Source organism: Elgaria multicarinata, chromosome 10 (genome assembly GCF_023053635.1).
Source record: "Elgaria multicarinata webbii isolate HBS135686 ecotype San Diego chromosome 10, rElgMul1.1.pri, whole genome shotgun sequence".
Taxonomy (NCBI): Eukaryota; Metazoa; Chordata; class Lepidosauria; order Squamata; family Anguidae; genus Elgaria; species Elgaria multicarinata.
In genome coordinates, this window is record NC_086180.1 from 55,104,698 (window position 1) to 55,131,679 (window position 26,982).

The 26,982-nt window shown below is 39.7% G+C and overlaps 1 protein-coding gene across 3 annotated transcripts in view; it reads right to left on the reverse strand.

Annotated features, from left to right (window-relative positions):
* Positions 1-26,982, reverse strand: part of GABRA2 (gamma-aminobutyric acid type A receptor subunit alpha2) — a 91,567-nt gene that overhangs the window by 2,502 nt on the left and 62,083 nt on the right. For all 3 annotated transcript variants that reach the window (XM_063136254.1, XM_063136255.1, XM_063136256.1), the window contains 5 exons: positions 25,973-26,193; positions 25,309-25,391; positions 13,867-14,010; positions 12,699-12,851; positions 1,621-1,823 (listed from right to left, as the gene is read on the reverse strand). In XM_063136254.1, the coding sequence (XP_062992324.1) occupies positions 1,621-1,823; positions 12,699-12,851; positions 13,867-14,010; positions 25,309-25,391; positions 25,973-26,193 (804 nt within the window). The remainder of the gene's footprint in view (positions 1-1,620; positions 1,824-12,698; positions 12,852-13,866; positions 14,011-25,308; positions 25,392-25,972; positions 26,194-26,982) is intronic.

The following is a 26,982-nucleotide window of genomic DNA, read 5'->3' on the forward strand; positions in this document are numbered from 1 at the left end:
CAGAAAGAGGGAGAGAAAAAAGCCTAGGGAGAGGGAAGGGGGGAATACTAAGGAAAGGGGTTTGGAGAGAGAAATAGAAAGGCTAGAAGCTGGGAGTGGAGAGAGAGCGAGAGCAAAGGGAGAGAGTTTGTGGGGACAAAAGAAGGTTGGGGTCGGCCAAGAAGCAATTTCTCCATTTCCCCCTCCCTCACAGCCTCCAGCTTTAACATTCCCCCCCACACACACACACACTCCTCTTGACTAGCCAGGCCCCCACAGCGGCCATTATGTGACTAGCCGCATCTTCCATGAGACCCATTTTGTGGTGATGCCCACAGAAGTTTCTCAAATTCCCAAAGATGTCCACAAGTCTGAAAAGGTTGGGTATTCCTCCTGTTCAGTTAGAATTGTAACACAAGATTCAACTAACTGTATATCTCAGCTCTAATCAGAATGAAGGGCTGCAACATTTATTTGATCAATCAAATTAAACATCTTTTGACAGATTAAAAACATGCCCTGGTTGACAAGACAGCAGAAACTGTTAATTTCAATGTAAATACAAATCCATTGGGATGGTAGCAGGTGCCTTTTTACAAGAGGCATTTCTTTTTGTCTTACACACAGGACGGGGTTGCCTCTATTGAGATGCTGCCTGTTTTGCTGGCACTCATGTAGAACTGTGAAATCGGAAGTTCCAGAAGGGAAGGTGGAGTAGGACTCTCTAGTATGCTTTAAATATGCTTTGCAGTTGCCGTGAGAATCCACTGTGGGTGCATCCCCGCCCCCCATATGCCATAATACCCAATTCAAAACTGTTATTTTAAAAAGAACAAATATCTAGCCTTGGTAGAATCAGAGCTATGGAGCAAAATGTGCAGCCGCTATTCCTCCCATACATTTTGTGTGAAACTAGACTGGTCCACTGCCTGGTAAATGACCATCACATTTTATATTTAAACTGAAGGTGGTGGGGTCTTCACTAGTGGGAATTGATTGCTGCCCTGTAGGAAAAAATGCAGAGATCCAGGATTTGAGTGTTCCTGTCTTTTGCAGCAACGAAAGAAGGAGTACACAATTTACTGTGCAATTCCCGCAGATGCCCATGGCAACTGCCTTATGGTACAAGAGTAAAATCCAACAGTTTTGGTATCCAAACACCCAGTTTCTTAACTGTTGATCTGATGTTTTTTAATACCAACATAAATATGGGACTGAAATATGAGATTTTGGGTTTCATTAAGCCTGATTAACATCCTTCATAGGAAAGTAGCTTTGGCTTCATTCATTTTTACACGGAGAATTGCTGAAGATAATGAAATGTTGTCTAAGATTATTTTGGAAGTTTAACAGGCATAAATGGGCTATTGTTTAATTTGTAAACAGCCTTGGGACAATATTTGTTTCTCCAAAATGAAACAGATGGAGAAAGACTCCATATGTACAATTTAATTTTTGCTGAAGTGTGTGCCCAAACTGTCAGGTTCTCTCCCTATCCACTTTTGCTTTAATCTGCTCTGTCTTTATATTGGTTTAAGATTTCAATTATTTTTCAGTCGTAGAAAGCTATCAACAGTAGATGCTGCTAAATTGATTTCTTAGAACTGGAAGGAACTTTAAACACGTTTCTTTATCACTCACCTTATTGTTGATTACGCTTTTCCCATCCCATGCCCATCCTCTTTTTGTGAAGTAATTTACAGTGGCAAATTCTATCAAGGCAGAAAATACAAATGCATAACAAACAGCAATAAACCAGTCCATGGCTGTGGCATAGGCTACTTTGGGCAGGGAATTTCGAGCACTGATGCTTAAAGTTGTCATTGTTAGTACAGTTGTTACCCCTACAAAGAAAATGGAAGAAAGAAAGAAGAATTGGCCAGTGTAATTCAGAAATATTTCAGAAAAAATGAAAGGAATGAAAACATTAGTACTAGAGAGGCTTGATCCAGAATTCAGCAGAAAGAAAAAAGGGACACATGAATTACAAATAAGATAAACATTGTGACTAAAGAGCTATGTTGGACATGACCTGTCTAAAATTATATACTATATTTTTACAGAGTAGCTCAAATGTTGCAAACTAGTACCAATTGATGAGTGAGTAATTCATACCTCTTCTTTTCCCCATTTTATAATATGCATAACTAGGGATAGGCAAGAATTTAGTTTCAGTTCATTTTTTGTAAGAATTTACCAAAATTTGAAAATCTCTTCATATCTGCAATGGAGAGAACTTGAGAATTAAAACAAAAACAAAACACACACACACACACACGTGCACACACACACACAGAGAGAGAGAGAGAGAGAGAGAGAGAGAGAGATTGAATGTGTGAGAAACTGAATCAGACAGATTCACTCAACCAAGCCCAGGGCCTTGAGTGCTTAGCTGTTAAAAGTCTGGCTTTGGATCCATGTGTATTCACCATGCTAGTGCTTAATTAGGGTTGCCACCTGTTTTTGGACAACAGTCTCTTACCAGGAAGTTACAACATGGTCATCTCCACGCTGGGAATAACTGTACCTATGCAGATGGATGAGGATTTTGTTTCAGTTTGTTTTGACACTAATTTACCAAAATTCACAATTTTTGTCATATTCAGCACAGAAAGAGCTTATGATTTAAAAAATGTATATGCTGGAGAAAGTGAAATCCATATCCCTACGTATAACATGCAAAGTGGAAATATGCATCTCTTCAGCAGGGAGTTGTGTGAGTTCCACATACATCAGGAAATTGTGTATTTTATCACAAGGTAGATGAGTGTGTTTCTGCTTGACATCTTTCACAGGAATTGTGTAAAAGAAAAGATGCAAGAGTCAATAATATTATTTAGATTTCTAATACACATTTGAGGTCTGGTCTAGAAATGTCACAGAATGAGCTGGTATGACAATGAAGTACTATATGGGTCTAAGTTTCATAACAGACATTTTTTAAAACGTTTTGAAATACAGCAGATTGCATCTAGACTAGCACTTTGTGGAGTTCTGCTGAGATTACAGGAAAGAGGCAGGACAATGATATTTTTGCAGATTCTTCCATCTAACTGCAGCTCCTTGTGTGACCTGAAGGTGGTGCTGGGAACTGCAGAGGAAGAAGGGTATTGGAAAATGTTACTATTCTGCCTCCTTCTCTCATCAAGAAGCCTCCATTGGTTCTAGGATCTCTCTCTAAATTAAGGAGCCCTTCCATTTACAGAGGGGCACATCTGGATCTTGATGACTTGCAGAATAAGCTGTTTAAGTCAATGCTACAGGACATACTCAGAATAGTTTTCATTCTCTTTTCCAAATATACACCTAAAACATGCCATCTATTACTGTGCTGAAAATTTCCTCCACATTTTTTGACCATTTTCATTCAATCTGAGAGAAAAGTAATGGCTTTAAAAAAGAAATTCAAAGGAGAAGAACATTTCAGAGAAATTCCCATTTGTTGGGCTTTGGGTTCTTATGTTTACTGAGGTGGACAAGATGTGTGCATAACTGTCCTCTCTTTCATTATTCAAACTTCTCTCCAGCAACATCTGGTCTTCTTGGCTTCCCGTGTTTCAATTAAATCCCAAGGGAAGATATCATCAGCTAATTCCACCCATATGGGTTTTTCAAATCCGGAAGTGCAGGCAGCCTGGGAGGCTGCAGAGCGATGGAGAGATGTGTAATAGCAAAAACAAAACAAAACACAATGCAGCATTGACCACCTTGCAGTGATTAGGTAAGCTAAAAAACACCAACCCAAAATTTATTCAAAATAAATTATAAAATAACCTGATTGTGATGCAGAACAATGAAAGCCTCTTTCATAGGAGAAGAAAACTTTCAGGAAATTGGAGGAGAATTTTCAGCACAACACTAGTTCCATCCCTTACCTGGATCTGGATACAACACTGCCCCCCTCACACATCTGCAGTAGAGACAAGATATATCCACTGTTGTCACTCAGAATCAGAAATTTAACATTGGAATATCTTGGGGAAGATGCTGAACTCTGAATAATTACAACTGAAGACAAGGTTTCTCAGGAGACATTATTTTTAGAAGTGTTCTGATATTTTTCTTTTCTTAACCCCCTAAAAATAAAAGGCCATTGTGCAGAATTTTCTACAAATCTTCTTCATCATATTTTAGTGGTGGCCTTTTTTTTAAAGTGCAAACCAACAAAATAAAGCGAAGAATCTTTAGGAAAATGAATGATGTACTGCAACCCCTGCTGATGGTGAGTCCTACCTGTGAAAAACTGTTTGAGAATTTTTCTTGCCCTTAGACAAATTTGGTGAAATTGTCTCCCCACCACAATTTTTCTACCCACAAATAGTGTGAAGAATTTCAAGAGGTCATTTGTGCATAGATCTGATACTAGTTATAAAACTTATTGCAATTATTCGGAAGATAATGAAGCAGCAAAGTTGCATGACTATGCTTCGGCTATTAAAGGCAAGGAATAATTTCTGTGCACTGGCTAGCGGCACCTTGTATTTGAGAAGTGGTGCAGAGACATCAGGTTCTCTCTGACAAGTCTTGTCAAATAAAACTTGTAAGATGGAGATGCCAAATGGCTCCATCCCTTGCATGGAAGAGAGGTGCAAATCATTCCTTCCATGGTATAACTAATTATATGGGTCTAATCCTTTACTGTAATTTTATATATTTCAAAGAATCATAGAATAGTTAAGTTGGAAGGGGCTTATAAGCCCATCAAGTCCAACCCCCTGCTCAATGCAGGAATCCACCTTAAATCATCCCTGACAGATGGCTGTCTTGAAGGCCTCTAGGGTGGGAGAGCCCATCACCACTGTAGGTAATTGGTTCCATTGTCATACTGCTCTAACAGTCAGGAAGTTTTTCCTGACGTCCAGCCGAAATCTGGCTTCCTGTAACTTGAGCCCATTATTCCATATTCTGCACTCTGGGATGATTGAGAAGAGATCCTGACTGTCCTCTGTGTGACGACCTTTCAAGTATTTGAAGAGTGCTATCGCCTGATTGTATTAAATTGTTTGAGCTGCCCTAAGAACTTTTTTATAGGTCGGCACACAATTATTATAAATAAATAAATAAATAAGGATCATGTTCAGTAGTTGCACTAGTTCTGATTAAATGAAAACATATACAATACTAAAACTAGAAAAACTGAGATAAGAGACCAACCATAAAACACTGAGCAACTAAATAAACAATAAAATATTATCTGCTAGTTGCAGACTTATTTGTAAGACAGCAGATACCTTTTTGCTGTTGTAAATCTGAGGTAATTATTTTCTCTTCACGATACATAAATTAACAATTTTAGTTCGTGTTTGTTCTTGGGGTCCTTCTGTTCAAAGTTAATTGTATCTATTGCTAATCTACTCCGTACTGCTAATTTTGGCCACATTTAATGGCTAAACTTGATTCAGCTCTAGCAACAGCCCTGCAACGACCCTAATCATATATACAGTAGAGATGAGAGGGGTGTATGTGCGTTTTTAGAGCAAAAAGGGCTTCCATGGGTAATGGAAACTGAATTTTCTCCTTGTCTGCCATTTTCTTCCGCATAGCCTCTCCCCCAACACCCATCTCTTTTCTCCCACCTACATTTGAAGCTTGACTAACAAGAGAAGCATCTCGGATGCAAACTTTAGGGAAGAAAGTCGCACAGCCCTTGCTCTAATAATTATGATTGCTCTATGCATAATTGGTGGGTGGAGCAGAATGAAGTTTCCGCAAATAACAGTGCAATCCTATACATTTCTAGTCCAAAGTAAGTTCTACTAAGGTCAAGGGGGTTTACTCTCAGGAAACTGAGCATAGCATTGCAGTCTAATGGTGCAATGCTATGCCAGTCTATTTGGAAGTAAATCCCATTGAGTTTAATGGGACTTACTCCCACCTATGTGTGTGTATAGGGTTGCATCCTTTGTCTCTCACTGCCATGGCTAGTTTGCCCATTAATTGAAAGTTATCAGGTAATATTTTGCAAGGTGTTCAGTGGTTCATTACCAAACCTCTTGATGCCAAGAAATCTAGTATCCTCCAAATGAAGGAACTAAATTTCCAAACAGGGGAGACCCAATATTTGATCCAGTTTCAAGTTTTAGAGTTATTATTTTCATTCAAAAATAACATATTTGATTAATCTTAATTAGAATAGGAAACCCTTTACATGATCTGTCCTTCCCCAGAACAGAGCACTGTATGCAGATAATTTGCCCACGGCCTGAACTGCCGTTGTACAAAAAGTAGCGATGCTGAGGAAGCAGGCATAATTAGTACTAAGAAAAACACAAAGCCTCCATCCATATTATGGAGCTGGCATTCTTTTAGAAAAAAAGTTAGTTCCTACTTTTTTTAAAAAAAGAAGTGTTGTGCAGGATGTTTATCATTCCCGTATTCATTTGACGATTATTTTTGAGCAACCTGAGGGATCTATTTAAAATTCCTGACAAACCCAGGTCGAGGGGGAAGTAAATGTCTAGTCCTCATTATTTTTAATGGTTTCCTCAATGCTAAACAAATGGCCTAACACAGTTATCAAGCCTGATTAATGTGCTTCATCTATAAAATGTGATTATTTGTGATCAAATCAAGAGGCTGTTCTGAGAGGAATCATTTTTGAACAGGATCGAAGGATTCATGCAAATTGTTCTTCTCAGAGAACGGGCAGTTTGTACTCTGTGTTTCTCAAATAGCAATTTCCTCTCCTCTGTTTTGGAAAGGAAACAAGTTTTGAAACGCAGGAGAGATTTTTGAAAAGCAGTGGCATGTAATTGGGGGAGGTTGAGTCTGCTCTTAATGGAGGTATAAAAATCCCAGTGGGTGTGAAGAAGCTATTTAGATCCTATGAACTGCATTGGGTGGAAATAGCTTAAGTGCATGCATCGGAGTAAATGCACTTTATTTGTGACTCTGTTTTTCTACGCTCCCTGCACCAATTCTAACCCATTCATCATGGGGCTGAAGCTGAAATTTTGCATGCCACTGTTCAGTGCGCAATGAGAAGATTTGCAGTGGCAAGCAAAAGTTAATCTTTTGTTCATGATTAACAAAAGAAGACAATCACTGGGCCACAAGCAGCTGCCACAACATCAGGATCCTGCTTTCCAGAGCTTGAAGTAAGTTTTGCCATGACTGGTGTTACTGTCACCAGCCTCTGGACAGATGCATTGGAGGCAGATTGTTGAACATTGCTTGGCTAGGCTGAATCTGAAAGTTGTTAGTAATCTGAAAATCTGCACCGAAAATCCAAGGGTCTGCCAGACCTCCAAAATCGCAGTGCGAGGGGGTGGTTTTAAAACTGTTGGAAACCTGGTTAGAAGATCGTTCGGAGCCCTGAATAGATCCATAGTATCTGAACATTTTTTAGGTGACCTGAGGGCTCGTTTCATGTTGATGGACAACTAATTGAACACTTCCATATAAGGAAGATGCTGAGAGGTGAGGGAGGGGTAGTTTTAAGATTAACCTCTGTGGCTAACCAATAGCCACAGTCTCCTCCAATCACAGTGCTTAGGGGGAGGAATATTACCCATTTTTACCCACCCTGGAACTCGTTCATTTGCTAGCTTGTGGAGTGGGGGAAAGTCCAAGTTCCACTCACCATATGCACTTCATCTCTCAAGAGAGCTTGCAGAGCTTTCAGAAACTAACGTCCTACAAAAATTGAAGTCCACCATGTGTGTCGACTTGGTATCACATATTTAAATTATGGGAGCTGTGTCTGAACTACAATGAAGCAATAACCAATTTTCTTCATTTCTTGAAAAATTGATGTTGGCTGAAAGGAAGGATTTAGGGGAAATGGCTCACATTAAGAAAATAATGAAAAAACATGCCATGAAAATGAGTTGTCCCAGGAAGTGATGTTGACTGGCAGGCAGTGTCAAGAAATACTTTTGTAAGCCGCCGTGAGAACCTTTTTTGGCTGAATGGTGGCATAAAAATGCTTAAATAAATAAATAAAAAATAAATATAGATCCATACAGTCTCACAAGCCAATAATTGAATGCGAAAAAGAATCTTCTGCCAAAGGCTGACCTGTGTACCGCCAGTATGGACACAACTTGGCTGGGCGTAAAGTCAAGAGAAGAAAGGTCAGAGAGAGAAAAGTTTGCTATTGCTAATACTAGTATATCCTGTTTGGAAGACAGGACTCAAGTTTATATGCTTTGAAAAATATATATTAAAAAAATGAATTATATTTATGTTTGTTCTTGTCTGACTTGTCACAGGGAGAGCACCCTCCCCATTTCATCCCATTAGAGCAGATGGTCAGGGTACACAGCCGATCTCTATTTTTATAAAGTGGAGTGAATCAGCAAAGTAAAGGATAAAAGGTCCTGAGCAGTTCAGAATGTGTATATGTGTGCATGGTGTGTGTGTGTGGGGAACAGTTTGTGGGTTGTTGTTTTTTTAAAAAATAATAATGCTAAAAGTCAAGGAATGACTTCCAAGTTGGCATGGCTAAATCCCTACTTAAGAGTTACCAGGGTGCCCAGTTTCATCTCTTTACCTTTAAAAAATGACAGCAGTTTTAAAAATAATAATTTTAAAACCTCAATTTTTTTAAAAAAATCCTAAAAATCAAGAGATGAAGGGATCAGCTTCAAACTTGGCATTGCTAAATCCCTAATTAAGTGCTCTCAAGTTGCCAAGTTTCATCTCTTTACCTTTAAAAATGACAGAACTGTAAGCATTTGGGTTTCTCATAAGCTATAATAGGGTGGTTATCTGGAAAAAAAAAAACGGGTAATCCAATGGGGCGGAGAGACTTAGCCTCTCTAGACATTGGCGTGGAGAATTGCCTCATCAGGACACAACTTCGATTTTTGGAGCAGAGCACACCTGCTCTGCACATCCCTAGTTGTTAGCATTGCATCAACATTTTGCTCAGCATTACTCAGAAATTCGTTCAGCATTGCATCAGGAGAACTTTCTCAGAACAAGGGAGATCCCAGCTATGGATATGAATTTCAGGGCCATTGTAACTGATTAGTTCCTGAGATGCTAGCCCTGTTCAGAAGACACCTTAAACCACAGTGATTAAGGCTTTTTTGATAACTAAAAAGCCTTAACCACCATGGTTTAAGTTGTCTTCTGAACAGGGCCATTATAAATAAAGAAGCTTCAGATGTGCTGATCTTTAATAAGGGCCTGTTGAGCCCACATAGTATGGTACCTTTCCCCATGGACAGGTTCACCTGTAGAGAAGTGCTAGGTATATCTGCAGGTGTGGTAGAGTCCACCGTGACACAGAAGCTGAATAGATTACTGTGCCATTGAGTAGTCATTTCCTCCATAAGGGTGCCTATATGTAGGGCTCATCTACACCAAGCAGATATTCCACTATGAAAGTGGTATGAAAGCAGTATATAAAATGAAGGAGCCACACTACTGCTTTATAATGGTATTAAAATGCACTGACAACTGTTGGGGCCCATGACACATACCATATACTGCTTTCATACTACTTTCATAGTGTTATTTCCTGCTTGGTGTAGATGTGTCATGGGCCCCAACAGTTGTCTGTGCAATTCATTACCACTATAAAGCAGTAGTACAGATCCTGCAGTGCATTTCAATATCACTACAAAGCAGTTGTGTGGCTCCTGCCTTTTATATACCGCTTTCATACTGTTTTCATAGTGGAATATCCTGCTTGGTGTAGATGAGCCCTAAGAATCAGGGCAAGGGTATTAAACCTCTTTCAGCCCAAGGACCAAATTCCATATTTGAGAAACTTAGGGGTTGCATTCCAGTGGTGGGCAGGGCTGGATAAATCTGCAATGGATTCAAATGAATTTTGCTTTCTATGAATTCACCCTACAGATTCCACAGTGGAACAGCTTTTTCCAAGCTGCACAGATTATGTGGATTTACAGAGTAGTGCGGTTTTGTTTTTTACTTTCCAGAACTGTATGCAAATTTAGACATACCAAAGGATGAAAAGTACTGGAAACTACATATACACTAATATACACACATTTTTAAAATAATAATAATAATAATAATAATAATAATAATAATAATAATAATAATAATTTTCTGAATCTCTGATCTCTCTTCAGTCTCTGCTGTGTAGAAAACTTTTTTTTTTGCATTTTGCTCATTGATTGAATGCTGAGCTGAATGTTACATGCCAGTGAAAGTGTCATAAATTGCAGAAGACTTTTTTGAGTACTTTTCCAAAGGGATGGGTGGGAATCCAAATCAATCAATGAACAGACAACAGAGTGAAAGAAGACTGGCAATATGCGAAACAGAGACAGAATGGCTTTAACAAAATCCATATATCCCTGGTTGGAGGCAAAAGGGACAAGGCAAAAATAGCAGCATATTTTAGCTTAAAGCTAAAAACTAAGCTTTAAATTAAGCCTGAGGAGACGCATTCCAATCTTTTAGAGTGGGGAAAAACTTGAATGGAGGCTGAGAAATCACGAAACCACCAGTGGGCCAGATTTGGGCCTAGTGGTGGTCCCAATCGGGACCAGGCTAGCCAGATTTGGTCTCCAAGCAGGCCAGATGTGGACTCTGGGCCTGAAATCTGCACTCCTGCATTGGGGGGGGGGGGAAGAGTAAAATCATTGGTCATGTATTTCTTTATCCAGATATGCATATACAACAGTAGCTATTGTAGTAATCGAGGTCTCTAGAACATATCAACCATCTTCCTGAAATGCAAAGTCCAGGTGTAGTCTTTTGTTCTCCCGATTGCTTATTTTTATTTGAGGTGTGCATTTTGACTTTAGATCTCCTTTACACACTTTTCTTGAATCCAGTATATGTAAAGAGGCGGCATTTTACAAGTTTTAAAAAAACAACAGTTGCCATTTAATTGGCTACACAACATCATTTACTTACATGGTCAAGAAGGCACAAATAGAATGGAGACCTTAAGAAAAAAAAATAGATTGGAATCTTCTACCAGGCAGTTGTGTGCCAGTTCAATGCTTAGTCCCTGAAGGCACAATCAAATGCTTTTCAAATACATCTGCTATGGAGAACATATTCAAGATTTATCCAATTAGCAACGCTGCAACTTTCTACACGGACTAATTTGAAGCAAGGCAAAGACAACAAATCATTCGGTCGTAATTCACCATGGACACTTTAGGTCAACCACATTAAACAGATGTCATAAATGAAAGGAACTGAAGAGCTTGATTATTAAAACTGCCTCATTATCCCAAGTCCTTAAATGTAACCTACTGCTTAAAAGTACATTATGTGAGCAGAGTGAAAAGAGAAGGGGGGAAGAGAGCAGATCTCAGAAAGGAATATTCAACATCTCAATTTTAAAAAATAGATATTTCTTTTTTTCTTTTTTGTCTGCTTCAGGATGTGTACCAATATAAAAGCAAGTTCAATCACATGCTCATAATATAGAAGAAGAGTATGAAACTTTTCACGGAAAAAGCACAAGTTGAAATGGTTCACATCGGGAAATACATTCATGGCCATTTTCCTCCCTGTGCCTAGCAATGGCCCTGCAGGAAAGGAACAGGTAATTTCTTTGACCTCATGCTAAGCCACAGACAGGCTTGCAAAACAGGGAATGAACACTACAGTGCTTTGTGCAATGACTCTGAAATAGTGTTTCCTCTCAACTCTGTACCTGCAGACATAACGTAATAAATAAATAAGGTTATCGCAAGCGTCCCACTGGGTCCAGGAGGGCAGCGGATGCCCCCGTGTCTGACCCCATGCCCAAGCGCTCATGAGCCCCCTGTGAGCACTTGCCAACTGCCTGCCCTGGCTTCCATTTCCCCCTACTGGCATGTTAATGGTGGCTGCCTTTATCCTTACCTTAATAGGGCCTTTAAGCCCCCATTGGCATGGGGGAAAGGGGTGGTTTCAGGAGGCTTCAGAAATTACACATTATCCCCTTCCATACTAATGATGGCGGAGGGAGGGAAGCCAGGGCAGGAGGTTGCTGAGGCCTTGTGGGCTTTGCAGAGGCTCACACAGTCCAGCTTGCAGGGGCTGGATGAGTGCTCACCAATTTCACCCAACTCTAGGCATAATTTTTTTTGGGGGGGGGGAATCCTGTCAAACTTCCCTCTCCCACCCACCCCAAATCTAAGGAGAACTAGGATGTTTAATCCAAACTAAAAATATGATCAGATGTCGAATAGATGGTCTCCAGCCTACAATTTCTGTGGGTAACAACATTCACCCTACCTAATCTGTTGCTTTTCATATGGGCCCCCTCTGGCTATGTAATATGTTTGCCTCTGGAATGCTGTATGAGCATATGTTTGCTCATTAAAGGACCCACAAACTTCTCTGTAGGGTAGGGGAGTATCCTTCACTGTTACTCAGCCTCTTAGAACGCTGTGCTTTGGTGTTAGAATAAATCACTCTAAGCTTGCTTTGGGCACAGGAGCACTCCTGTTAGGGGCTGGTGTCCCCACGTGTACACATAATAAGAACAGACCAAAATTCAAGAGGGAGACCTTTACAATTAAAACCTTCATCGCACTGAGACACACTTCCCCTTCCCACCAATCTCAGTAAACTATTGGATCTACATTGTTATCTTTCATATGATAATTCTCCTCTAAAGTCCCATATGTGCCTATACCTGATATTAGAGAGAAATATCAGTATGTTTTTCAAATTGCATAATGAACTTCAATCGCAAAAAGAAGAGAGGATTTTTAAAAGACAAGGCATTTTAGGAGCCAGCTGACTTCAGTTCTCACACACAATATCTGGGTATCCATCACAATACACACCAAAGACTGTCCTTGCAGGGACGGATTCTCTGTTCAGCCAGAATGACACCTGGGACAGGATGACTGTCATGATGCAGGGCAGATAGGTCTGAATCACAAAATAACCAATCTTCCTCTTCAAATGAAAATGAGCTGTCATTACTGTATATTCACCTGGGGGTGGGGAAGAGATCAAATTAATAATAATACTAATAGAAATCATGCTGAATGCCTCTACAATAAATCATTCTTTTTAAATGACTCGCATAATGCATGTAGTTTAACAGAGCAGAGCAAAGGTACTGTAGATTTTCCACCTCTCTTCAAACAACACTCTAAGTTAGGAAATCTAAACAAAGGCCAAGATCCAAAAGACTGCTTTAAGTGAAGCCATGAATGGTCATGGATGGATATATATTTTTCTTTTTCATTTGAATGGCAGACCACTGACCCCGTTCAGATGACATGGTAAGCCACAGTGGTTTAGCAACTTGTATGAACCATTCCTAGCCATGGTGACTAAATAACCACAGTTTAAACATGCTCACTAACCATTTGCTTCAAAAGAGGTTAGCAACCTAACAATGGTTTAGCGTATGGTCTGAACAGTCCCTATGCCATTTTTTAAAAGGTGTTTCTGAAGCTCCCTTTAATCTCAAAACTGGTTTGACATGCAGCATGGGAGGAAGAGGGGGGCAGGTGTTTGAGAGCACAGAGGTAACTGAAGTGCTTTGGATCCTAGTTCCCAAACTTTTTTGTAGAGTCTGAAAGCTCTACAAAACCAAAAGCATATTTATTAATTAAATTAACTTAAGCATTATTTTTGGTCACTTTTCTCTGTCACTGCATTATCAGAGCCTATAAATTTATCAGGGCCTATAAATTTATATAATCAATAACAATATTGCATACTCTAATAAACCTATTTATTTAAAGTTCTAACAGCTATCATTTTCTATTTCTGTTAGTCAAAATAAGTCAGGTCAAACTGGCAAGGCCACAGTGTACTGTAGACATCAGCCAAAAAAGGGGGGTGGGAAGCAATAAGAAAAAAAAATGGATGACAGGTCTCTTGGATGTTAATACAAATAAATACAATGATCAGAGATAAATGCTAGTTCCAATGTACATCACCACACTATTAGATAACTAAGCAAGAATACTTGGTTTGTGATGTCTTCGTACTAACCAGTAGTCGATTTAGCTGTTTCCTGTCCAATTGTTTGTCCTAAGAGATCATACTGATTCAACCTTGATCCATCTGGGGCCACTTCTACTGAATTAGATGCATTGAAAGTCCACTTGTAGGTCACTTCTGAAGTTGTATATGCATCTACAATAATAGGGAAAATGAGACATTTCGTCATATCAAAAGATCATAAGTATTTGGTATTAGCCTCTCGGGATGATTAGTAGTACAACCTCTGGATTAAATATTCAAAGGCTGGTACTCACGTGAGCAGTGGCTTCTTCAAAATTGTTGGAGTATGTAAATGACCACACCAAGGAAACAAAGCTGTTCTCAGTTTGCAGACTCATAATGTGCTATGTTAGTACTAATGCATCAGACCACAGTGCAACAGCAAAGCCCCTCCATCTTGCCTTTGGGGTCTGCTGCGTCCCAGTGAGGACTGTGCTGTTTGTTGCCTCAAGAGAAGGAGCAGAGGTGAGAAGCTGGACTCCTGGTAAACTGGGGAAAAGAGAGAGGGCACAGGCTGCCACTCTGCCTCTCCCCACCACCTGCCGCTTAACAGTGGCAACCTCCATGTGGGAATGTTCAGCTGTTATTGCTTAGTAGTAAATGAAAGAATTACATTGGGTGGGAAAGGATGAACAGGCTGACCGCCACATATTTAACAGAGTGCAGAATTACATCCAAATTCCTTGCTGCATGAGCGTGGCAGTACTGAACATAAAAAATGTTAGAAAAATAAGTAAGCCTTAGGGGTAACATTTGTCTCAAATTTGAGATAAAATCTAGACTGCTTTCTTGCAAATGCCCCAGGCCATTAATCTTCAAGTATTTTTCTAAAGGCCCAGACCTGGATGGGCCTTTAAGAGATGGACAGCAGTTAAAGAATCGTGAACTACATATAAGTTCTATGTTGTGAAATATGCATACTATCATATAAGTAATTAATTTGGTTGTATCTGTATTCCATCACCTTGGACAAGTTACCAGATTTGAATTACACGCACCTCTGACTGTGTAAACTCTCCCAGAAACTATTTTCTCCTGGATATAATCAAGATGAAGCAGAATTACTTTTGTGAACTCAGAATGATATACGAATAACACAGAATGTTACAAATGCAATACAGGCCCTGGAGTAACAAGTCTCCTTGTCTGGGGAGAAGCATGTGCCTTAATTCATTTTGTGACTTTGACCAGTCAGGGAAAAGCCGGCTGCATCCCTGTTGCAAAAGGGACACAGCTGACTTGGCTTCATCCACCCCATCTCTTCACATTGCAGGAAGAGTGCAAGGCAGCTGAAGCCAGGGCACAGCCAGCCATGTCTTCTTCGCTTCTCTGATGGGGAAAACCAACTCAGCTTTGCCCACCCTGCTTCCTTTCTGCAACGGGGGGAGGAATTGGGGTGGGCAAAACCAGGGCAGAGCCAGCCATGTCCACTTCTCTTGTCTAACAGAGAAGCAAAGGAGACACGTTCAGCCCAGCTTCACGGCACACAGGGTTTTCCTGATAGGGAAAATGCCCACGTGCCTTGAAGCCTGGTGTCTGGTCCAAGCACCAAGTGGTAGATCTTCCTGGCACTTTGGCCAGGGACCAAAGGATGACAGGTGGGCATGGCCACACCCACTTGACATCATATGACCCACAGAGGGCTGGACAGTGGGTTATCCAGCCCTCGCCCCTTTTTCTTTCTGCACTCCTGCACCAGAAAGAGAGTCATGAGGTAAGAAGACCTTTAATCCAAAGTGTTAATTTCTTGATAACTAAGAGACACTGGCCCCAGTTCAGACATAACACAAAATCATGTAACACAGCCAAATCACCCAAACAACAGTTCGTGTGATTTCCCCCTCTCTGCTTTGGCAAAGCATCATCACATGAGCTGCACTCTTACCATTGGCTGGGAGAAAAAATGGGGTGGAGAAGCTGAATGGTTGACTCTTCAGAGGCCTTGACCACTTTCACATGGTCAAAGGATGTTCCTCATTCAGCCAAACCCTCCCCCTTTCAAAGAGCATCAACAAGAAAACTTTTTGGGGTTTTGGTAACAGTTTCTTCCCCATCATCCTGAAAAAGCACACAACCAATGGAGGCTGATGGCTCTAATTTTGGTTGGGCTATGAATCCATTCTGAGTTTTAGTCAGAACTAACCAGAACTCTAAAGGATCTGTCCAAGGTTCTGAATGCTCTCCCCCAAATTGGCTGCCTATTCATTTCTGACCTCAATATAAAATAGTGGGGGTTTTACAGTAAAGCTGCAATCCTAAACATATTTACTTGGGAGTAAGTTCCATTGACTCAATAAGGTTTACTTCTGAGTACACTTGCATAGGAATGTGCTATTAAAGTTCTAAGCAGTTCTATACCTGAACCCAAATAAACCTGCCTAGACCTTGGGATTGGATTTAGAGGCCCTGCTCCCTGGCCTGCCATTAACAGATAGCACACTGGTGGGTAGGAACATAGGAAGCTACCTATGACTCTTGGTCTTTTGATCTCCATTTATTATAACCTGACAGTATAATAAATGGAGATAACAAGGTGTAATGGTTCACCTTGACGAGCAGTGTATGAAATTGTTTCTTAAATAATAATAATAATAATAATAATAATAATAATAATAATAATAATAATAATAATAGTAATAGCAGCAGCAAGGGAGAGCTGACCAAAAAATCAGTCACAGCTCAAAGGACAGAATGGGAAGTAAAGCTTTGACAAAACAGATACTGTCTAAAATAAGGGGAACAGGGGAAAGTCCCCCCGCAAAAAAAAAAAGTCTTAGAAAATGTGCCATATTTTAGGGATAGACTCATGTAGCTTAATGCTATTTTACACATCTGTAGCATGTACACATTAATAATACTTAGTGCACTTTTTGTCTTTCCACCAGAAGAAAAAAAATGCACACAGTAGAATTACTAAGGGCCCAAAAAACAGGGCAGTCAAAAATATTCTTTAAATGAAACATCCTCCACATAAAGATATGCTTAGCCTGTTGAGACTCTTTAAGCATAGGGGTAGAATAGAACTGATGGGGACATGATAGGAATAAGTTGTGTGGAAAGAGAAAAATAGAAGGAAAAATATTCATTCTAAAATATAAACAGTCACCTATTGGACAGGTAGCAAGCATCTAAAACAAAACAAAACAGCAAATTGTAAGCAGAAATGGTTTTAGAAAAGGACTAGGTGAGAACATGATGGATAAGTAAATTTATGCCTGGTAGTCAAAAAAATCAAACATTGAATGTGAATGTATTCTATATTGTTACATTATTAAAGTAAACAAGATTTTGCTTAGTCTTGGATCAAAGACCCTTTAGGAAGCTCTATATAAGCCACATGATGTTTCAGATGTCACACTAAACTGCAGTTTTCACTAAGCATAGTTTAGAAGCCAAGCCATGGTGGTGTCTCAAGCATGCATACAAATTAGAGTTTACACTCTTTGTGTAATTATTCACCTCCCACAAGAGTCCCCAAATGCTATCCTAAACTGCTCTTCCTTATCCTACTGCATCGTTCATGTGAGCTTGCCTTTATTACTAATCAGTCACCCTACAGGGATAGAGAATGTTTAAAAATGTTTTGTGTTGCTCTCAGTGATATCAGGTAACCAGCATGCTACTTCCTTGTCTTGCATTCTGTTCTTCAACTTCGGCCTATCTCTTTCTCAGTTGCTGTTGTCCCTTGTTACTGCATGCCAGAATAAATGCTCAAGGTATTTTTGTGTTACCTGAGACCCTCCCTACTGACCACATTTTTCATCCGATCATGAGTTCATTCTATTCTTGGGGTCAAACTATGTGTCAGCCTAATTGAATAGCATGAAGCTGAGGATATTTTTTCCTCTAGAGTAGATGTGTATGGCCCTGATTCAGATCTGGACCATTTGAACTATGTACTAGGAGGGCATAATTAAAACTCCCCATTATCATATTTTCCTGAATTTCCCCACCCCCATAGGATGAGGAAGCTGTAGTGATGGCCACCAATTTGGAGGGCTTTAAAAGGGGATTGAATAATTTCCTGGAGGAGAAGGCTATCAATGGCTACTAGTCCTGATGGCTATGTGCTACCTCCAGGATCAGAGGCAGTAAGCCTATGTACACCAGTTGCTGGGGTACCCATGGCCTGCTTGTGAGTTTCCCATGGCAGCTAGTTGGCCACTGTGTGAACCAAATGATGGCCTAAATAGACCTACAGCATGTCACTTCTCATATTCTTATGAATGGGCAGCACTTTGGGGGGACATATGTACATTGATGGTGCTATATAAATAAATAAATAAATAAATAATAATAATAATAATAATAATCTTCTCACCAACTTAGCATTTTTCAATAGGTCTTCCCACCTCTTGATTTTACTTTTATCAACCCTGGCAGTATCTGAGGCAGTATGCCTATATATACCAGTTGCTTGGGAATATGGGTGGGAGGCTGCTGTTGCATCATGTCCTGCTTGTGGGTCCCTGGTTGAGAGCTGATTGTGTGAACAGAGTGCTAGACTAGATTGATCCTTGCTCCAATTCAGAATGGCTCTTCTTGTGTTCTTAACATACTGGAGGCATTTTTTTTAAAAAAAAATATTTAATCCTCCCCTCCCAGTGCATGGTCGTCCTAATCAAAACTGGGGCTGTACGCACTTACTTTAGAGTAAAAAAATACATTACCTACACACTTCACAATTCATTTGATATGTAATTTGACCCTAAGAATATCATGTTTTAGTTCCATTAGGTTCCATCTCACAAAACATTCAACGTATGGAATTAATCCAGACAAATTTTTATGGATCAAGAAATGAATAATTGGGTTGCAAGATGGAGGGGGTTTGCATAACAGATGTTTGAAAATTTCCATGGACATCTGGAAATTTGTCCTAAACCATGTTTGCCTCTTCTGAGTTCATCACCAAAAGCCGAAAGCCATTTGGCTTCAGGAATGACCATCCTCTGGGGTGGGGTATTCAGGCTCGTCCTCCATGAGATACACCATAACTCATTCAAGATTGCCAACAGATGTAACAAGGCAAGTTTAACTGCTGCTAATATGATGTTTTCCTTGGACATCTGAAAATTGTTCTAAAACATTTGTCTCTTCTGAGATCATCACTGTTCAATGAGTGCTGAAAATGTGAACATGTCTAGCCATGACACTTGCACCACTTTGGTTCAGGTTTCCAAAAGAAGCTGTTGAGACTCCAGTCTAGCTTCCAATCCAATTATCCTCTTGAAGTAAGGTTCAAAGCAATCACCAGCAGGCATTCCCAAGCTTTCAAAAGAATGGAGTTTAAAACACAGATGTTGTAGGGATGAATGGATCTGTTGACCAATTTCTCTCAGTTTCTCATTTTTCCACTCTTTAAGTTCAGTTTGTCCTGAGCTTTGAGGAAAAGCTTCACATGAAAATGTGTAGGTACTTTTGTGTGCATTTCTCCTGATATTTTTGAACACAGTTTTGCCTAACATATACATTTTTGAAAGCATTTTGCTAATAGAAAGAATTCTGGACATTATTTTATGAATATATGCATTTTTGAGTGCACCTTCTCCATTGTACAATTTGGAAAAGTGCAAATTTAGAAGGATAACTGTGGGTTGCATATTGGTTTGAAAGTGCAACTTTGTATTAAAATGTAAACTGAACAATTTTCTCCCCTATTCTTACTGGCAACATTCTGGAAAGCAAACTCCAAGTAGCAAATGCTGTGAGTGGCAAAGTTCGCCCTGAATATCTAGTGAACATAAGTAGAAACCGAGGGAGTGCCTATTGCAGCATTGCCCAACCTGGTGCCCTCCAGATGTTTTAGACTAGAACCCATCATTCCTGGCTATCGGCCATTGGTGAAAAAAATCCCCAATCTACTCCTTAAAAATAAATCCTGCTTTGATGGCCCAGATGTCAGAATGCACCAGATCACAATTTTCTCAAAAAAGATTTGTCAAGCCTTAGCCTTGTGGGTAAAATTAACAGCAGCAGGGTAAAGTTGCTAGTAAAATTCTTCTGAGTGAGGCTTAGGTGAGAACTTGGGGGCTTAAAAAAGCAGGCCTCAAATGAGGGATGAGCTTTCAAAGCTCCCAAATTCTTTTCTGGGATGGATCAAAATCTGAATTCTCCATTCCCAGCTCTCACTGTCCACAAAAGCTCTTTCCCAGCCATCCCCAAAGACTTCTACACAATCCTGTTACTTACCTTTCAAATAATAGTAGTAGTGGCAGCAGGCAAGGAGAGGAGAAGGGGGAGGTTTTCCAGGTCATCATGAAGAGGGAGGGAGAGAAGGGAGAAGGAAGGAAGGAAGGAAGGAAGGAAGGAAGGAAGGAAGAGGGAAATAGAAAATGTCCCCCTCTCTTCTCCCCACAAACCACTATTCCCATATTGATTGATGGGTCATGTTCTGCTGTGGTTTCATTAGTGACCTCACTTATTAAATGCAGTCTATGATGTCTATGTAGCCAACAAGGTTAACAATGGCCTACACCCTGTATTAGAGCTTCCATCATGAATTGCTGGTTTTGTACCACCTCACTTTCCCTTGTTGTAAATGTCTACAATCTTGTTTCAGTTTGCTTGACTTATTTATTTATTTATTTATTATTAACACTTATTTCTATTTAGTTACTTCTATACTGCCCCATAGCTGAAACTCTCTGGGTGGTTCACAAAAAATTAAAACACATCATATGAAGTACAAAAAAGCATTTACATAAAAACCGTATAAGTAGATAGAACACAGTGAGACAATATATATCTAAAAATATTTTTTAAACAATTGTATACTGCTTCTTTTAATAAAATCCAAAAATGGTAGCAATATTAAAATCAGAGCTTAAAATCACAGTTGAACATTGACTGAACTGTTTGTTGAGGTTGCTTGAAAATAGAGATAGCAATAGATGTTTTGTAACCCACAAACAAAACAAAACAATGTACCACGTCTACTGGGTATACAAAGAAACATCTGTTTTTAATGATGCTTTTTAAACAAGGGGTAAAGGTTCACAGATAAGTTCCATTTTAAATAACATTCTACAAATGCAAATGTAATAATATTAAATGGTAAAGAATTTTAATTGCTCTAGAAGTGTATTCCTCGACATGTTGTTAACACATGGCAGAATATCAGTATTTATGCTTTCAATATTTAAGTTGTCTCAAGTCATATCACTGTTAAACATAATTGTCAATAACAATGTGAAATGATTCAAATATTTTGTTTGTTTGCTTCAGTATTTACATTTGTTTAGGTGATGGGGCGTTCCCATGCATTTACTTTTTGGTGACATAAGCAGAGCTGATTTTGGCAGCTGCTTCTAGCTGTAGCTATTTTAGGTTTCCTGGATATTATATTGTTTGGGACACTTGTGGGTGAGAGGAATGTCAACTGTCACACACACAAAATGGTGTCTTCATCACTAGCACACATGCCCCTCAGGAGTGTCATGCTGCAATGTTTGGGGCATTCTGGGATATAAAACACCATTTGCCAAGAGAAACCATCAAAACAGTTCTGCTGTTGCTCTGACCCGAGAGAAGTGAGTCCTCCACCCCAGATGAAAGGGACCAATGGGATACCAAAAATGATACCATTCAATATTCAGTCATTACATTGCATTGATTTCAGAACAAACACAAGTTGAACCAAATGGGGCCTATTCGAGCCAATTTCTTATTCTTCACAAACTAAAAAAATAAATTAAAAAATGCATGCCCTTTTTCTTAAATGCTACATCAGATTCTATGATTACAGTGCATACAGATTGAAAGGTATCTTAACACTTCAGTCATGACTTTAGGGCTTTTTTCTATCCATCTGTTTGTGCAGGGAATGCATGCTTTCACCTGTCCAAGCCATTTAGTGACCAAGTCCTTCATACAGTGCAAGTAATTTACTCGCCTCCTTTTCCCCACTGTAGCTGTTTACTCTGCATGATTACTTAGTAGCCCCATCAGGCCAGTGCTAGGAGGTGGTATGGCTTATTCTAGTCCTGTTTCTGCATTCTAGGGTAGCAGGATGTCTTCTTTTCCAAACTTTTCCGTTTTCAAAATTTGAGGTGTCACATCACAAGCACTTCCTATCTGGGACATTCCCTCCTCCTCGACCACTTCTTCCTATGCATAAAATGAAAGACATGTCATTAAAATTTTGGATTTCTTTTGGTTGTTATAGGTTACAGTTTCTCTACTGGTAGTATAGAAACACTATTAAAGATTTTGGTTTCCTTCAAGTAGCTTGGATAGCCAATTGTAGTAAGGGGGATTCACCAGTGTAACACAACAGGTTTTCTATTGTTTATGCTGACAACTCAGGGCTGCTAATATGAGGCAATGTTGTGGTATTTCTATGAGAATAAGAGGGTATGGCATAGAACCAGAATTACATTAGAATGCAACTTTTCACCTACACTTTGAGGGAGATGTATGTGCTGTAACACATATGCTGTTAATGTGGGCATCTTTTGAGAAATACTGCATGCATAGGCATCAGTAAGTTATTATAATTTGAGCCATGTTCTTAAAATGTACATGTAGCATGGATAAGGCAATGAAGAGTTGAACATTAAACAGGGGTTTAGAAACACTCACCTTGCAGCTCCGCATAGCTGGAGGACTGGAGAAGTTCTGCATAAACAGGTCATAATTGTCAGAAGGTGCTCTCTTCAGAAACCATGGGAAAGTAGCCTGGATGGTTAAGAATTAATCTCTAAATGAGCAATGGAGGTTCAGGGGTGTTTTTGAAGAGGCTCAGAGACAGTTGGCCCACTTCAACTGGCTCATGGTGCTCTGAGTGCAGCAATTCTGGATCCATCTTGTTGTTCCAAATAATGCCTTGCAACTCTTAAGATCTCACAGCACAAGGTCGTTTCCACGATTGTACCGCACTCCAGGGTCAGCAGGACTTTGAGTGATACTTGGAGTGCAAAAGGCTGTGCCTGCAGTTCCACTAGTGGCAATCGCTAGTGAGCAGCTGCTTGAACAATCTGCTAGACCTGTGGCTGCCTTTGTTGTCCAATACACACCATAGACTTCTGCAATCCATGTTGCTATGATGTCATTGCCAGATGCGATCGCTGTTGTTGCAAGATGACCAGTTGTTTCTGCTAGACCTGGGCCAACATCTAAGGCTTCATTGTCATCTTGGTCTGAGAGGAGGAGCTGGAACGCCTCTCCTGTTGGCCTCTTCAGCTGCTGAATCCTGCTGCCCCTGGTATGGTTTTGGGTCACTTTTCTCCTGGTCACTAGGAATGGTGCCAGCTTATTAGTGTGTGTGTGTGTGTGTGTGTGTAGGGGGAGGGGAATGTCAGCTTCCCACTTGTGAGGAAACTTTGTTGTTGTTGTAACCACAATTTTTTCTCACAAAAAAAAACCATGAAGCATCTTGTGAAATAGAGCTAGCTCCAGATTTGACACATTCTTGGGCAAAGTGTCTTCCAGTAAAACCCTCATCCATTGGTGTGTCCTGGTGGACCTTCTGGCAGTGGCAGCAGCAGAAGTGTACTGAACAGCAACAGACAGCTGTGTCTAGTCAACATTTTAATTTCCCTTTATATAATATTCCTCTAGAACATTGTGGGGAATTTAAATGCCATTCCTTATGTCGTGGGGACCCCGGCATACAACCAGGTAGACATGAGCTTTCTTTGTTCATTCTTTACCTCCATCTTTCGTGCATTCAATATACTGTTAAACTGATCAATCACCCTCAAACCTGGTTTTAGCTGAGAATCAGGCTCCCATAATTTGAGACAACAATCATTCAGATGAAAGATGTTTGAAATGCATCTGGTTTCTCTACTCTTATCAAGTCATTTCTTCTGTAGGTCATGCCTAGGAACTAACATTTGGGATGTCTAGGGCCCTTGTCTTCCATTCCAGACAAAGTTTCTAATCAACTACTAGTATTTACCTTCCCCAAGTGCCTCCATGTGAGTGAGTGTGTGTCTTAGAGTGTTAACACATGATTTCTTCCATATATTTATCTCTTATCTCACCACCTATTTCTCCTTGAGAGCTTAGTACTGTTCCAAGTTTCCAGTAGATTTTGCCTGAGAAGCTGCTGGAGTCTTCATTGCCTACATGACCTCTGTCAGACAGGCATGTTAGAATCACAAAGCAAGTGAATTCACATCTGAACATATATCCTCTCTCCTGGCTGGGAAGGTGTCATTAAAATTTAACCTGATCCGCTGGAGTATATTAGCTTCAGAGCACAACACACAAAACAGAAATATACCAACATCAATATGAATGTGTTTTTTGTTTTTTTTTCAGATTCTCATATATGGAATACACAGGATGATATGGGAAACCATTGTTTACACAACTACCTTCAAAGCACCGCTTTAAATTCTGTTTTGTTGACTGTTTGGAAACTGGCCTGTCATTCAGAAGAGTAAGATGTAAGTGAAATAAATAAATAAACTTTCAGTTTCTCTAGCTATCAAACGCTGTGGATTATCAACAGGAAATGTCCACTCACATTTCCACCAGACCAATGAAATTAAGCACGGGTTCACATCCAGTCAGTCTGTCCTCACTTCATTTAGTGCAAATGCATTTTATCAGTGGAAATTCCTTTAGGATAGTGAAAAAGCAAATTCATTGCAATATTCTTGTCCAACATGCTAGATTTTGTAGTTTTATTTTTGTATAATAATGCTTTAGTTCTAATTGATAGTTATCTTAGATTCTGTTTCAGGAAAGATGGAAATGTTGTATTTTCAAGCCAGTAACCAGGCCAACATATTTAACATGTATGCTTTGAACTGATTTGGCACAAAGCTGAATATATATATATGTTACACTACCTATGTGTTAGATTCCACTGACCACCCCCATCATCCAAATCAGCAAACTGCTGATTGACAGTACATTCCTATGCAGTTTGCTTAGAAGCATGCTTCACTGTGTTCTATGGCACTCACACGCAAAAAAAATGTGTATAGGATTGCAGCCTTAGGTACAGCATTCATCTACTAAGGTACAATTTTACTGCAGCATTCATTTACTAAGAAATGGAACATATCAGCTTGTCTAGGTGAATATAATATTTAAGTATATTTTATAAAATATTTTGTTTTACTCTGTTTCCACAGTACATCAGGTATCTAATTAATTATTCTACTTATTGGGGTGCTTGGATTAACAACTGTGTCACACTCCTACTATAAAAGTGATTTAAAACCTACTGGTTAATAAATGGCGTTCCACAGGTGAAAAGCTGCAAGTAAGTTTGTGAAGAATTAGGTTGTGATAGCTTCTAAAACACAAGAACCCAGGGAGTTTACAAATATGTTCAAAGACAACAGCACTGAAAAATGAAATCTAACAAAAACGATCTCAAAATGTATAATGTAGCACAACGTTGCTGAAGCATGCATTAATTCGGGCGAGTTTCTACCCAAAGGCTGCACTTTTAGCCATGTTACTTACAGCTGCCAAATTTCAATGGGCACGAGTGAGCATCCATTGGGAAGTCTTCTAAGTGCATTGGACATTCAGCCTGGACTGTAAGCCTAGAAGGCAAAAGACCACTGTATTCTTGTCTCCTGCTAGGAGGTCACAAAAGTCAATGACACGAAAATTAACTGAATTTAATCCAATCTCAGAGATGAATTATGTGAAGCTAATTAAAACTTAATCCATTCTTTCTTCATCCAGAGCAAACTAATACATAATTTAGTTGTAGTTGTTTTGACCCAAACTCAAACAAACGAACAAAATAAGTACATCAAAGCAGAGATCAACTTTGGATAATGCCATTAAATCCACTACAATTACCTCAGGTTACTCATCCCTCCAAAGTGGCAACAGTGAATCTGTAAGCTCTTAAATTGCTAATTTAATGGCTAGCACATGTGTCTAAGTAGGGGTGTGTGTGCTCTATTACTAAGAAATTGGGATGATGCAATTCTTCTCAGTATGCAACACCTCTGAGGAATAGTTGGCTTATTTTGTCATGTGGGAGCCTGCATACGTTAACACAGGCTTGACGCAGAATAAATTGAGTGAACCAAAGGGCTCATCATGGCTTGAGACTAAATTGATAACAGCCTACCAGGGCAGAGAACAGAAATAGATGAAATAAAATGTGTACCTCATGGTATATAGCAGAGTCCCATCATCTTGGATTCGAAGTAGCTTGTTTGGCATGGTCATGTTATGGGCCACCGACTTCTTTCCATTGTGAAAAAATGTATCTGGAGTCCAGATTTTGCTGGCCATTAAATTGTTCAAGCGGAGAATGTTCATTGGACCCTGAAATTTTAACCTTTCATCTTTCCATTTTTGGCGGAAGAAAACATCTATCGTGTATTCCTGTCATGGGAAAAAGTAAATGTTTCAACATAGTTATCATCACTGTGTTTACATATAGAAATAACACTGCATTGCCACTTTGAGTCATTGAGGAAAGCAAAGGGAGGGGAACCATCAATTGGTAAATGAATAATTCTTAATAAATAAATATTTGGGAGAGTGATGAAGGAATGCTACCCTTGGCTACAGTATCCTCCTGGTAGAGCTTAGTGGGTTTGGAGTAAGAGGCACTGTATGACAGGATCACTACCAGACAGTAGCATTGAGAGATTTATGTTGTGGGGTCCCGCAAGGTTCCATCTTGTTCCCCATGCTTTTTAACATCTATATGAAACTGCAAGTGGTGGGGGTTTATCTGGGATTGCAGTATCACCTATATACAGGTAACACCCTGATCTATCTCTCCATTCCATTTGAATCAGGAGAGGCTGTGCAAGTGCTGGACCAGTGCTCGGAGGCAGTGATGGACTGGATGTATACCAATAACTAAAGTGAAATCCTGATTATGTGTGTGTGTGGCTTCCGGTTCAAGGAATTAGGTAAACAGCCTGTCCTGCTCCCCGTGATGGAGCAAGTATGTAATTTGGGAGTACTCCTCAATTTAAAGCTGTCACTGGAGGCCCAGTGACCTAAATTGCAAGGAGTACTTATAGCCAGCGATAGCAATTTTTGGACTGGAATACCCTGGCAACAGTAGTCCATGCTTTGATAACTTCCTGACTGGACTATTGCATTGCGCCCAACGTAGGGTTACTCTTGAAGACATTCCAGAAAATACAATTAGTGCAG